Below are 12790 nucleotides of genomic sequence, written 5' to 3'. Positions count from 1 at the left end.
ACTATATTAAAGGCTGAGTTATGCATGCTAAAGAACAAAATCATTTTCATCTTGATGTGGAATCCGTTTATCGTTGCAGAAGAGAAAACTTTTGGGGTGCGTTATCAACAAATTTGGTTTCGGTTTTGTGAAATAGCATTATTTACCATAAGAGCGTGTTTGTAATGTTTCTGTGTTTGGTGTGTCCCCAAACACAGAATGGTAATCCCGGATTTTCAATGGAAATCCGGGATTTTGATCCGTGGATTTCGATCCACCCGGAAATCCCCGGAGAATAAATGGGCATTCGTGTTCTTTCGTCCCACTCCTCCGCTGGGTCACCCCTCATCTTCGTCGTCGCCGTTTGCTGCACAGCCCATTGAAGACCCTCGTCGCACGTCGCAGCCAGGTTCGGTCAGCGATTGAAGACCCTCCTCGCTCGTCGCAGCCAGGTTCGCTCAGCCGGTTGAAGACCAGCTCCACTCGTTAGGGTTCTGGAACTAGGTAATCCATCTTCTCTGGCGTTCTATAGGGTTTGTTTAATCCAAGCATTTTCTGTGGAACCGTAGTTTTCGTGAAAGCACCTCTGTTCATGTTTGGGTATTTGGTTTTGGTGGCTGTTCAAGGGTTCCTGCCGAAGCATTCGACAGCCCCTTTTCGTAGCTTGGTTTTATCTTTTTTTTTTTTGCTTCCTTTATGAAAATTCTTGTTGGTGATCAGCAAATGGACATGCCTTTTGTTCGTTTTCTCTCTCTCAGTTCATCAATGCTTAACTGGATCATGTTTCTTTCAAGTCTGTTCATCTCCGCTTATGGTTTCATCGACTTAAGATTGAGAGAAATGTCAACTTCGAACCATATCTTAGACGAACATTCTGCACATGTTTATAGCTTGGTATATATTTGGCCTATGTCTTCCTTGTTTTTTATCCTTTGAGGTCTGGAGTGTTCTGAAAAATGGTTGGCCTTTGTGTGTGTGCGTGTGAAGACTGTATTACCAGCATGTTTTATATGTTTGAAACTATATCACATCGACATTTTAGATGAGCTAGTTGATTTTTTTCATAGGAAATGACTGCTGATGACTTGAGCCCTTTGTGCCTTGTAAATTATCTGTTTGGTTTTGTTGTACGTGCTCTCTTTGAGCATGAAATAGAGGTCTTAGTATAAGCAGACTGCACATGGATGGATTAAGCAATTACTGCACATTCTTGTCCCTGTTAGCCAAATTTTAGACCATACATTGTGTTTTGCTTTTTGCTTTTATAAAGGAGATCAACGAATTTTGAGATTTGAAAAAGTTATCACTTAACAACTTTTCCAGCGTTCCAATTTTTTTTTTCTAAGTTGTCAATAAAGAATGGATAGAAATCCAGAAGATTATAATCCAAGTTCAACAAACACGCCCGCATTTTGGAATGGCAATGCAAATTCCCATTCTACTGATTCTAGGATTCAAATCCTGGGATTTTCATCCTAGGATTTCAGTCATGGTGCTGCCAAACGCTACTTGAGGGATGATTTATAATTTTGGATATCAATTTCGGTAGACCCAATGCGGCCAGAAAACCTTAAAATTTGTTTGGCCTCAACTCGTTTGGCATCTCTCTTCTCTCTTGTCTCTGCAGAAACTTGTTTGGACTCTCTCTTCTCTCTCGTCACTGCAGAAACTTGTTTGACATCTCTCTGGTCTGTGCAGATGGTTTCCTTCAATGTTCCCTACAATCCAGATGGCTGGGGTCCGCCGGAGGCGCCGGTGCCACTGGAGAGTCACCACCTCCAACATGCACCCTATGCTCCTTTCTCCAAGGCAGACAAGCTCGGCCGCATAGCCGATTGGACCCGTAATCCCTTCCCCTCAAGGCCCTCTGGTCGTGGTGGTGCCGATGCTTCGGTCTTCGACCTCGCCTTCGGCGATGAATCTTTGGGTGCTGCAGATGATGATTCATCCTTCCGTCTCGTTGATGGGCGGCCTGCCCCGCGTCACCCACGCTTTGGACCGCGATGGCGGTTCCAGCAGCAGCGACAGCTTCCCCAACGCAAGGACGAGGAGGTGGAGGCACGGCGCCGTGAGGCCGAGAAGGAGCGGCAGCGCCGCGACCGCCTCTACAACCAGAATCGTGCAGGAGCCGGACAGCGCCGTGAGGCGGCTGCCTTTCGCTCTTCTGTCGACATCCAGCCCGAGTGGGCCATGCTGGATCAGATCCCTTTCTCTACTTTCTCAAAGTTGAGCTATGCTGTCGGGGAGCCGGAGGACCTTGTTGCCTGCGGCGCTGTGGAGTTTTACGACCGCACCTATGATCGGGTGAACCCCAAGGGCGATCGGAAACTTGAGCGGTTCAAGAATAGGACCTTCTTCAAGGTGACCACCACTGACGATCCGGTGATCCGGCGCCTTGCGAACGAGGACAAGGCCACCGTCTTTGCTACTGATACCATCCTTGCGGCCCTTATGTGCTGTCCTCGCTCTGTCTATTCTTGGGATATTGTCGTGCAGAGGGTCGGCAACAAGCTGTTTTTCGACAAGCGAGATGGATCACAGCTTGATCTCCTCTCCGTCAATGAGACATCTCAGGTATAAACAACTATCTGCCTCTAAAATTGTATTTCTCAGTTTGTATAAAAGATTGCATGTTATTCTAATGGCAAGTTTTTTTTATCTCCTTTGGCTTCCACCAATGGATGGGACGAGAACACGATAGATGTATCAAATTAGTGGGTTTCAAGGGGTTTTTGGATGGATCAAATTGTTCCAAAAATTTGGAATAATGCAATCTGCATTGTTCTTTTTCATTTAATATCAAAAATTGTCCTGGTTTTGTGGGTCCTGATGGTGCAGTTCTTTTTTTTTTTGGGGATAGCAAGCACATTCAATCATCTATTTGAAAAGTTAACAACTTATTATTTTCTCTCCCAACTCTTGGATTTTTTTCAATTTCATTCACTGTTTAGTTGTTATCAACAAATGGAAAGCTGAAAAATTGCTCTAGTTCTTTTGTTTATTATTGCCATTCTGATGTTACATGTACGTATCTATGTGATTTTGAGACCTAATTTGGTTTGCTGTTACATGTGCTTGAGGCCGATTTAGATCAGTTGAGAAAACAAATAACCTCCCATATTTTCTTTTTGTCTTTGCTTTTTCATAAATAAATGCTACTGTTATTATACTGTTCATGACTGTGCTTGCAGGAACCGCTTCCAGAAGCTAAAGAGGACATTAACTCTGCATACTCACTCAGTGTTGAGGCTGCATATGTGAACCAGAACTTCTCCCAGCAAGTTCTTGTGCGTGATGGTAATCGGATTGCTTTTGAGGAGCCAAATCCTTTTGCCAGCGAGAGTGAGGAGCCGGCATCTGTTGCATATCGATACCGTCGGTGGAAGCTTGATGAGAACATCTCACTTGTTGCTCGTTGCGAGGTTCATGGTGCCATGGTGGACACCAAGGGTGGTAGGTCCCTGCTCACAATCAATGCACTGAATGAGTTTGATCCGAAGTACTCCGGTGTTGATTGGAGGCAGAAGCTTGAGACACAAAGGGGAGCCGTTCTTGCAACCGAGCTCAAAAACAATGCTAACAAACTTGCACGGTGGACAGCACAAGCACTACTTTCAGGTGCTGATGTAATGAAGCTCGGCTATGTCTCGAGGGCACACCCTCGTGACCATTTCAATCATGTCATCCTCAGTGTGCAAGGGTACAAGCCAAGGGAATTTGCGATGCAGATCAATTTGAACACTTCTAATATGTGGGGGATTGTCAAGTCAATTGTCGATCTTTGTTTAAAGCTCAATGAAGGGAAGTATGTGCTTGTGAAAGACCCAGCGAAGCCACAGGTGAGAATATACGAGGTGCCTGCTGATGCATTTGAGAACGATTATGTTGAGGAGCCGTTGCCTGAGGAGGAGCAAGTTCAGCCTCCCACAGAGGAGGAGAGTACTGCCACCGCTGCTGCAGTTGCTGCTAGCAAGGATGCTGAAGAGAAGGATGCTGATGTTTGAGTAATTTTGCGATCAGTCTTCTATATATTTTCTTGAGTTTATTCATCCTACAGATTTTTGGTAGCTCATCATTTTACGTGAAGTTGGATCTTGTTGCAATTCGTCTCTGCTTACCTCTTTCTTTCTTGTTGCATTTAGGAAACGAGGTGAACTCTTGAAAAGGACCGACTTATTTATGGCTTACACATTTACTGTTCTAAGTATGGTTTGGAAATTTAAATTTTTAACAACCATTAAATATGTTGTGCTCATAGTTTGGGAAACCTTTGCTTAAACCTTGTACAGTTTCCTTTAAAATAATTCAGCTTCGTGGATGAGATAACAAGGGTTGTGATATTATATTCTCAGTGTTGTAAATTATCCTTGGTTTCCTGCATCGTCAACCAATGATTATGGTAAATAATGTTAATTTTAAGAACTACGCATTGTCATACGAATAGTTACATCATCGTTTGCCAGAATCTATGTGGCTGTCAGAATAAACTTTGCCCCCCTCTCCTTTCTGCAGCTAAAAAAGTCATGAAAAACGACAAAGTGAAGGTCTAAAAGATCATCTATGAAAGGAGAATTAGATTTTGTTGGATTCAATCAATTCTTTATACAGGGGCCTGCTGTCTTTGGAAAAGAAAAAGGATAGGTTTGATGGGTAGACATTGTTTCAACTGAACCCAAAACGTTGAAAGAGAATGAAGCCAATTTTAAGCAACAATTATGAACTTTTGAATGATATAGAAAGCAGGACCTTGAGGAACCTAGTCTAATGTTTGTTTGCAATGGCTAAAAATTTCTCAATCTGCAATTCCACCACTGCAAAGATTTATTTATCTACCTTTGTTGAATAAGATGCACACCAGATGATTGTTAATTTTTCATGATTTGTTTAACTAGGAGACTCGTCCTAAAATCTCCTGACCATTTTAAACCCTTGTACCTCTTCCCTTTTAGTCAAACCTGCTTACATTTCATGAAATGGCACTACTTCTCAATTCTCTCTGCTGCTTTTCTTGGGTGATTTTTATGCACTTCCATGAACAGTGGTGGACGGGTTCTGGGTTCTTTGCTCCATTCTCTTTTTTATGTTTAGATTCTCTGCCATTTGGACTTATAGTGGCTTCCTTCTGTTGGAGGAGATGGAGCCTGATCCTTTTCCCCGTTTGCTCTCTCCTATTTTTATGCAAAAATTTGAAGGAAAGATATCGTTTTAATTTACATTTAGCGGGTTTGCTTTATATTCTGTTTAAAATATACATCTGCTGTTGACTTCTGATATGGAATAAATTTCTCCTATGCAGCCATAAATACAGGAAGGTTTTGTTTTCTTTGTGCATTTTCACCTTCTCTTCCTATTTCGACATAGATTTTGAGGGCCTCGTTTCCTAACTTTTCAGCTGATGTTTTAGTGGTTTGAAGGTTCCATTGATTGATTTCCTTCTACTATGTACAAGACATGTCTTAGTGAAGATTTCCAAAAAATTTTTTATGGCCAAGTATCTTGATATAAGTGAACGCCCTCCTGTGTTGTTAAAGTTCGTCCTTTCACCTTCTTGGGCACTATCACAAATGTGCTGAAAAGCGAAAGATTTTTCGGCTAAACTAGTGTGGGATCTTAATCGGTCAATGAAAAGAAGTAGCATAAATTTATTTAGTATAGATTTTTGGCTTCTGAAGCAACTTGTAACTGTGCCGCCAGAATAACATCATGATGCAAGAGAAAGATCCAAAACACAAGATAGAATCTTAAGCTCATTTCTCCCAACATTATGGAGTATGAAGAACTATATGATCAGAGGTTATTAAGTTTTTCTATTCCACATTCATTAAAGGTGAGAAACCAACAAAGATCTGCAAGGTTAAGTTGCATTTGAAAAACATCAAGAAGCGGTGGATTGCATGCATCCACATAGTTGAATGGAAAACATGAAAGAAAAAGGGAAAAAATATTCGGTTTGAGTTAAGCTGTAAAGAATGGCCACAGGAAAAATCCAAACAAAACCTAATGAATTTCAGACGGGTGTTGCTTTCAAAATTAAAGGTTGCTCTCATTGACTACTAGACAAGGTTTAGAGAGTCGATTCGTCCCCATGTAGGTGGCTAAAAATGAATATGTATATGAGGGAATGTGGAGAACCAAGAGTTACTGCTAGGGGAGAACGGGCTACAGGATAAGGAATGAACAAGGAGTCGTCCTGCAGGCAAGATTTTTGATCTCAACAAAGAGGGATGCAAGAAAGGGAGTAGTGTTTGGCCTCATATGTTGAGTGAAACAAAAAACACCCAACAGAAAATTAGGTATGCCAAACCTTAACCAACTGTAGAAAGGTGAAAACTGATGTGGTTTGTATATGAATGCACTCATTCTTTTTAGTTTAGGAATTTTCTTTGGTTGTTCTTTGATCATTCATCACAAGAAACATGTGAGTTTCTTGTCCTTTTGAAATGATCTATATCCAAAAGGGAGTTCTATGACAGCGAAGCGAACAACTCCAATGAAATTCAAAATTACAATCAAATACTTACCTAATTACAAATGAACTTACAGAAGGCTGCAGGGGTTAGGCGTTCTACTTTTATTAGAAAAATATGAAAAGATAAAGTATGACCGAATATATAAACCTTTAATGGTTGAGGTTCCTTCTGCATTGGGTAGCATCTTTTCGACCATCTAATCTGACATTTATTGTTAAACTCAACCAGAACCTGTGCTTTCAATTCTTTTTAGTAGGTTATTTATTGTCAAGTACCTACTAATTAGCTTTTAGTAGGAACTTCTCCTAACAATTGCTACCACTTCTTTTTAGTAGGAATCCTATAGGAATGATTAACACACAAGTTCCATAATCTTCTTTCAATCCGTTTCCATTGATTTTTAAGTTATTTTCAGTGCCATGACCTAATTCGATAGTTCTCAATCGGTTTGAACTACTTTGAATTTGTGAACTAAAGTTGACATCACATTAATGTACATGTTATGGCAGCTGAAGAGTAAGAGCAAAGTGTCTAGGGTTGTCAATGAGACTTCACACACCCACTTAACTGAGTGAAATAGAGTAAATTAATTTTCGAAAGTGAAAATTACGTGTTGTTTTATTCTTTTATATTTGTAAAAAAAAAAACAAGTGATTTATCCATGAAATAAGTTTTTGACATGAATTCTATAGTTCGAACGCATTTAGTATACATGCATATGAGATACATGAAAATTAACGCATACATTTCTTGCAAGTACCTAGAATGATCGAAGCGTTGCCAATTTGCACCTGTTTGGAAGTCTATTTGAATTTTTAAAATATTTCAAAATAAAAACAAAAATGAGGAAATGTTCTTATATAACTCCCAAAAAAGAAAGTTAGAATTGTCATTGCAGAATTAGAAGCTGATTAATTTCCAGAATTTCAGAAAATAGAAACTCTTGAAACTTTCAAATCCGTTCTGAGAGGTTAATTGCAAGTAGCGCTTCTTTGCACTTTTTCGTTTAATTATTTAAAGGGTGCGTTGAAGAGAAATTAATGAGAGGGGTCTAAAGGGAGGTACAAAGAAAAGACAAAGAGAGGGAGAACCACTCATTTTTCTCCATTTTCTTTTTCTCTTCTTGTGGTCTTTCTAAATCTTTGAAGCCAATAAAGATGCCTGGTTTTCGCTTTCAATCAAGCATACTCTATTGCAACGTCTTTAACTTTATTGACTTCCGGTTTTAAAGTCTATTTCGAGCTTTATAGAGGGGGCAATCTCTATTAATTAGACGTTGGCATTTTCATCTTTTCCTCATTAACTATCCAATATTATATATATATATCTATTTCGAGCTTTATAGAGGGGGCAATCTCTATTAATTAGACGTTGGCATTTTCATCTTTTCCTCATTAACTATCCAATATTATATATATATATATATATATATATATATATATATATATATATATATATATATATATATATATTATTTGCCAACTTCTTTCACCACATTCTAATTTTCTTTTCAAATCCAACATACAGGACGCGAAAATCTAAATATATCAGATTGTCGAAGAAAAAACATGGTGCTGGCAGCCTGGCCTGTGTAAGGTTCTAATAAAGTTGCCGACAGAGCACCAAAGTGTGTCAGTGATCACAAGATTGGAACCTGAAATTCTTTGACTATGAGTCACCTTACTGTTTGCTTGCGCTATGCCCTTGAAGAATTTGTTAGTATAACTTGGCAGAACACTCATTTCTAGTGATCATCATCGGCCTGCTCCAATTGATATCCAGTTGGTCAGGTTAACTATGCGATCCAGACTCCCACATGGCCGCCAAGAAGATGGTTGGATCCCATTATCGTTTGCCTGCTGCTGCTGCTGCCAGAGGACGTGTTACCTTCCATCAACTGAGATCCTTCACATCCATTAGCCAATTCAAACACGCTACCACAGTATCATTCATTTTGCACTTATCACATGAACGCCCTCCTGTATTTGAATTTATGGATGAATTTGGACCGCTCAAATCTGGCAACCTCATTTTAAGGCTGATGGTCTGAGCTTCTTCGTTCATCACATCCAACCTATTCTTGGAAAATTTTCGTGTTCTGCTATAGATTTCTATATTCTTTTATATTTCCCACTGGCATATGAATTTAAGTTTGTGAAAAATATACAAAAGATTATGCAAAAATACATATTTTATATTATCTTGTATATTATATATACTGCCGCGTTGTATCAGATATTTCTGTATAGATAAAAATTAAAAAAAATCACTAAAAGCAATATTGGTTTTTGTTAAAGCAGCGTGAATTGTTGTTGCATCATAAACTATCGCTATTAGTGCAAGTTATATGCATCCCATAAAAGGAACAGGCTTTCATGGCCCTCCGGAACTCGTCTCAGTAGAGGGGCAGACTTTTATGCCCATCCTTTCTATGTTCAGAATACACAAGCATATTCCACTATTTGATTATGTTCAGAAAAATTAGTCTTAAATGATCCCAAAAATTAGAATTTAGTATATTAAGATCGTTTTCATTATTTTGTGCAAGCATTTCCCTTATATTTCTTAAAAAACATTATTTTTTAATTCTTTTTAGGGGGGACACTTACATATGAAAATCATCAAATAAGAGGTTCAGTTATAATTTATTTACCAGAGAAGATGCAGATTTTTCACCATTAACTTACATGACGGAATTATATCCTTATGGATTTAGCTAACAGTCTTTGTTTCAGAAGCTAGCAGAATTTTACTTCAAACCCTTATTTTATCGGGGAAAGTACTTGAAAATTATTTCGTTGCTTCCTTAACTTCAATTGAAACAGTACATTTCAAGCACAAATTAAATTCATAAATTCACCCATATACAGATGAACGTTGAAATTCCAAAACTATAAGAAAACTCTGATGGGCAAACCATATTAAAAAGATTTCAGCACAAGTGATCATATCTTGCTCTGAATATCAGATTATTCCTTTCTTTTTTTTTTCTTGATTTGTTTGGACGTTTCACATTCATTGTTAGGTTTTCCTTGATATGTGAGAGATAATATTTAACCAAGGAAATGGATCTCTAGCTTTGATCCACATGTTAAAGGGTACTGTATGTATGAAAAAAAAAACATATATGGAGTTTCAATATGAAAGTAAACATTTTATTGTGGGCCCATGTGTAAAATTGCCCACACTACCTCTTTTTCCAGCTTATATGGCAATGACTATTGGAAGCGCTTAACAAAACCATCAATGTATGTGTGTCTCTCTTATGCAAACAAAAAAGAATATAACAGTATCATAAATATAGACCAAAAATTCAGAGAGGCTGACATGAAAAACATTATGTGTGTTATATGAATATCAATCACTTGAACAAGTGTTTTATAAATGATAGAACAGTCACATAGTGTTCCTCATGCCAAACGACCCCTCATGGAATGCATTAAAATATGTTCCACATTGAACAGTCATAAACTGTTCCATCTACCAAAATTTTTACGTTAAACCCCACCAACGCCTTTTCTGTCGAGACATACATATGTGAAGATTAGAACCACGCACATTCACATAAAAAATTACTTCCTCAAACGGTGCAAATATATATTCAACATATATTTGATTTCTGCTAGGCATGTCAATAAGTTTGATTTAAATCAAATAATATATTTAACCAAATCCGTACGAAGAAATCAGATGGGAACAATAGTTTAATACATAATTATGAAATGAATCGGATCTGGGATTAAGAAATGACACCCATTCGGATTCAGGTCAGATTCAGATCAGATTAAGTTTTGAGCAAATATCCTATATCTAATGCCCTCTCATTTTGAACTTCGCCGAGGTTCCGTTAAAGCTTTCAACTTTCCAATACTATATAAATAATTGTTTTCTATTATAAACATCAGGGCCTGTATACCCCCGTCAACATCGGACTGATTGCTTTCTAAAGTAATATACCAGTTTCGGAAGACCTTGCTTTAGTCAAATTCCCACGTTATCGTTAAGAAATGGCAAGGGTGGCTTAGTTTTAGCAAAGGGCAGATCCGAACCTCTCTTCTTTGTTACAACATATAGGAAGCATGACTGAACATCTAAGATTTTTCTTCCGCCCATGATCAACATCAGCAGCCAAGAACAGTAGAAACGTCTCAAACATTTGCCTTCCCAACTTTCTCAATACATAAAAGCACCATCAACTGAATACCAACCAACGATGCTCAAATTTATTTTCCTTTTGGACCCTAATCTGTGTATACATCCTCGTTATTGAAAGTACAAAAGAACAACAATATCTTTTATTTGTATCATTTACCTATACAAATCAATAAATTAAATAAATGGCGGCCGTTCAACTGTTGGAGACGGAAGCCATAAGTCGACGGTTGGAGCCACCCGATGATTGAAGGCAACTCGATGGAACCATTGCGCCAGTTGCACTTCCAAATGCATGTTCACAGGAGGACTTAGCAGGCTGGCCCTTGTAGGTCAGCTGCACATTTGCCATACTGATCCCTTGGCAAGGTGCACTTGCGCTGCATGAGAAATCAACTGCCACTTGAGTTGCTGATGTTCCCTTGATGTTCTTGTACACCACATTTGAGATTTTGACTCCAGAATTCTGCAAATGCCAACGAATTAATAGCCATTTTTATGAACAGTAGCAGCATTTGATGATTAATCCTAACCCCCTTTGGTTTGATAATAAGATGAGAAAGTTCTCATTATAGCTATAAAAGTTGCGTTTTGTTTTGTAATTGAAAGTTGTAAGACAAGGAAATTAAGTAGTGGTATTTACCTCAGTGGGGCATCCTTCATTGTGAGGACAGTAATGCTGGTCTATTATGATGGGGTTCTTCACATTGTCCATCGTTGCACCATCAAACAAGATTTGTTTAGCAAAGCCGTTGCTACTTCTTTCCCATGATTTTATTCTCAACCCATTTGTTGTACCACTAAATGCCACGTTCTTCACAGTAACATTTTGCACCCCAGCTTCGTTAGCACTTTTCCCAAGGCTCCCGATACTGTCATTCAACAATAGACATTCTTTTTAGCAGAAGACAAACACATATGTATAGTAGTGAGCATGCAAATTAATCTCTCCGGCATTTCTTAATTTGTCTCTTAAACATACATATGTTTACCTTATACCATGGCCAGGTCCACAAGTGACTTTCTCTATCCATAGATTTTGTGTCCCTTGACCAATAGATATGCAATCATCTCCCGTCTTGATATAAGTGTTTGTGATGGTAACACCAGACGACTGCTCCACGTGTATCCCATCTGTGTTGGGACTAGTGGCTGCGGACTGAATATTCAGCCCATCCACTTGCACGTTGCTGCTAGTGTCGATCACAATGTTGAAAAGTTCACTGTTGATAGAGGTGAATCCCTTCAATTTAATATCTTTGGCATTATTGAAGACGAGCGACTGAAACAACGAATAAGAATAAGGTCATTCTCATGCACTAAATCAACAAGAGAGAGAGAGAGAGAGAAGGAAGCTAGCTGTTGGATTAGTAAGCAGTAATGAACTTACTCTTGCCCCATCAGGACAGTTAGTCTTTTGGGCCTTGCACTCCCACAATGCTGAGCCCTTGGCATCCAGTTGGCCTCCTTGGAAGGTTAGTCCCTGAACATTTTTGAACTTGAGCCAGTAACCTGCTGCCTCATATAGATTGTAGTCCGACGAAGCAACCAAGTTGCCGTCGATCTGAACAACAATACTTTTGCTCTTGCAAGGGCCAGTGAACAAGGTGGGGTGAAGCAAGAAGGAGCCGGAGGGCACGTACATGGTTACTGCTGCATCCGACTGAGCACACACTGCTGACCATGCCTTGAGAAATGCTGCACTGTTGTCTGTGGCTCCATCTGCTTTAGCACCATAGCTCAAGACATTGTAGGTTGCTGCTCCATCCGTTGAATGGAGAAAGAAGCTGGGGAGAATGAAAAGGGAAAAGAGAATGGTACTAACGTGAATGTCGTTGGCCATGAGCATATATATCTATGGAAGATATATAAGATTAAGCTGTGTATATGAACTTGGATTGAGAAGAAAGGTTGTTTCTCTGCAGTGGTTGTGGTTGTGGATGGAAAGATGTAGCCCTCATGGCTATATATACACAGCATGTGGGCAGTTTTCAGTTGGCTTCTAGCAACAAATGTATAGCTGAGCACGTACTCCAGCCTCCAGCTTTCTTTGCTTTGATAATGTTCACACACGCGGATGAAGTCAAAATAGAAAACTTGTTCCATTAGTAATTCAAGAGATAGATGCAAGTCAGAGACTTTTTAACGATTAATTGTTCTCATTTTGTCGTTGTTTTCCTAATTTGGTC

At 39.1% G+C, this 12790-nt stretch overlaps 2 protein-coding genes across 2 annotated transcripts; one reads left to right on the top strand and one right to left on the bottom strand.

The window, feature by feature from the left end:
* The first annotated feature begins 291 nt into the window (after positions 1–291).
* Positions 292–4166, top strand: LOC116251350 (eukaryotic translation initiation factor 3 subunit D-like). Its single transcript, XM_031625564.2, has 3 exons — positions 292–483; positions 1678–2553; positions 3171–4166. The coding sequence occupies exons 2-3, from the start codon at positions 1678–1680 to the stop codon at positions 3981–3983; spliced, it is 1689 nt and encodes a 562-aa protein (XP_031481424.1). The 5' UTR covers positions 292–483; the 3' UTR covers positions 3984–4166.
* A 6404-nt stretch (positions 4167–10570) lies between these two features.
* On the bottom strand, positions 10571–12537 carry LOC116251025 (polygalacturonase-like). Its single transcript, XM_031625078.2, has 4 exons — positions 11992–12537; positions 11594–11883; positions 11245–11473; positions 10571–11067 (listed from the first exon to the last, which is right to left on the bottom strand). Exons 1-4 carry the CDS (start codon positions 12448–12450, stop codon positions 10798–10800), a joined length of 1248 nt encoding a protein of 415 aa, XP_031480938.1. The 5' UTR covers positions 12451–12537; the 3' UTR covers positions 10571–10797.
* Positions 12538–12790: the final 253 nt, after the last annotated feature.

The sequence above is a fragment of the Nymphaea colorata genome, chromosome 3, assembly GCF_008831285.2.
Source record: "Nymphaea colorata isolate Beijing-Zhang1983 chromosome 3, ASM883128v2, whole genome shotgun sequence".
NCBI classification, from domain to species: Eukaryota; Viridiplantae; Streptophyta; class Magnoliopsida; order Nymphaeales; family Nymphaeaceae; genus Nymphaea; species Nymphaea colorata.
This window is presented reverse-complemented; position numbering and strand designations above follow the sequence as displayed.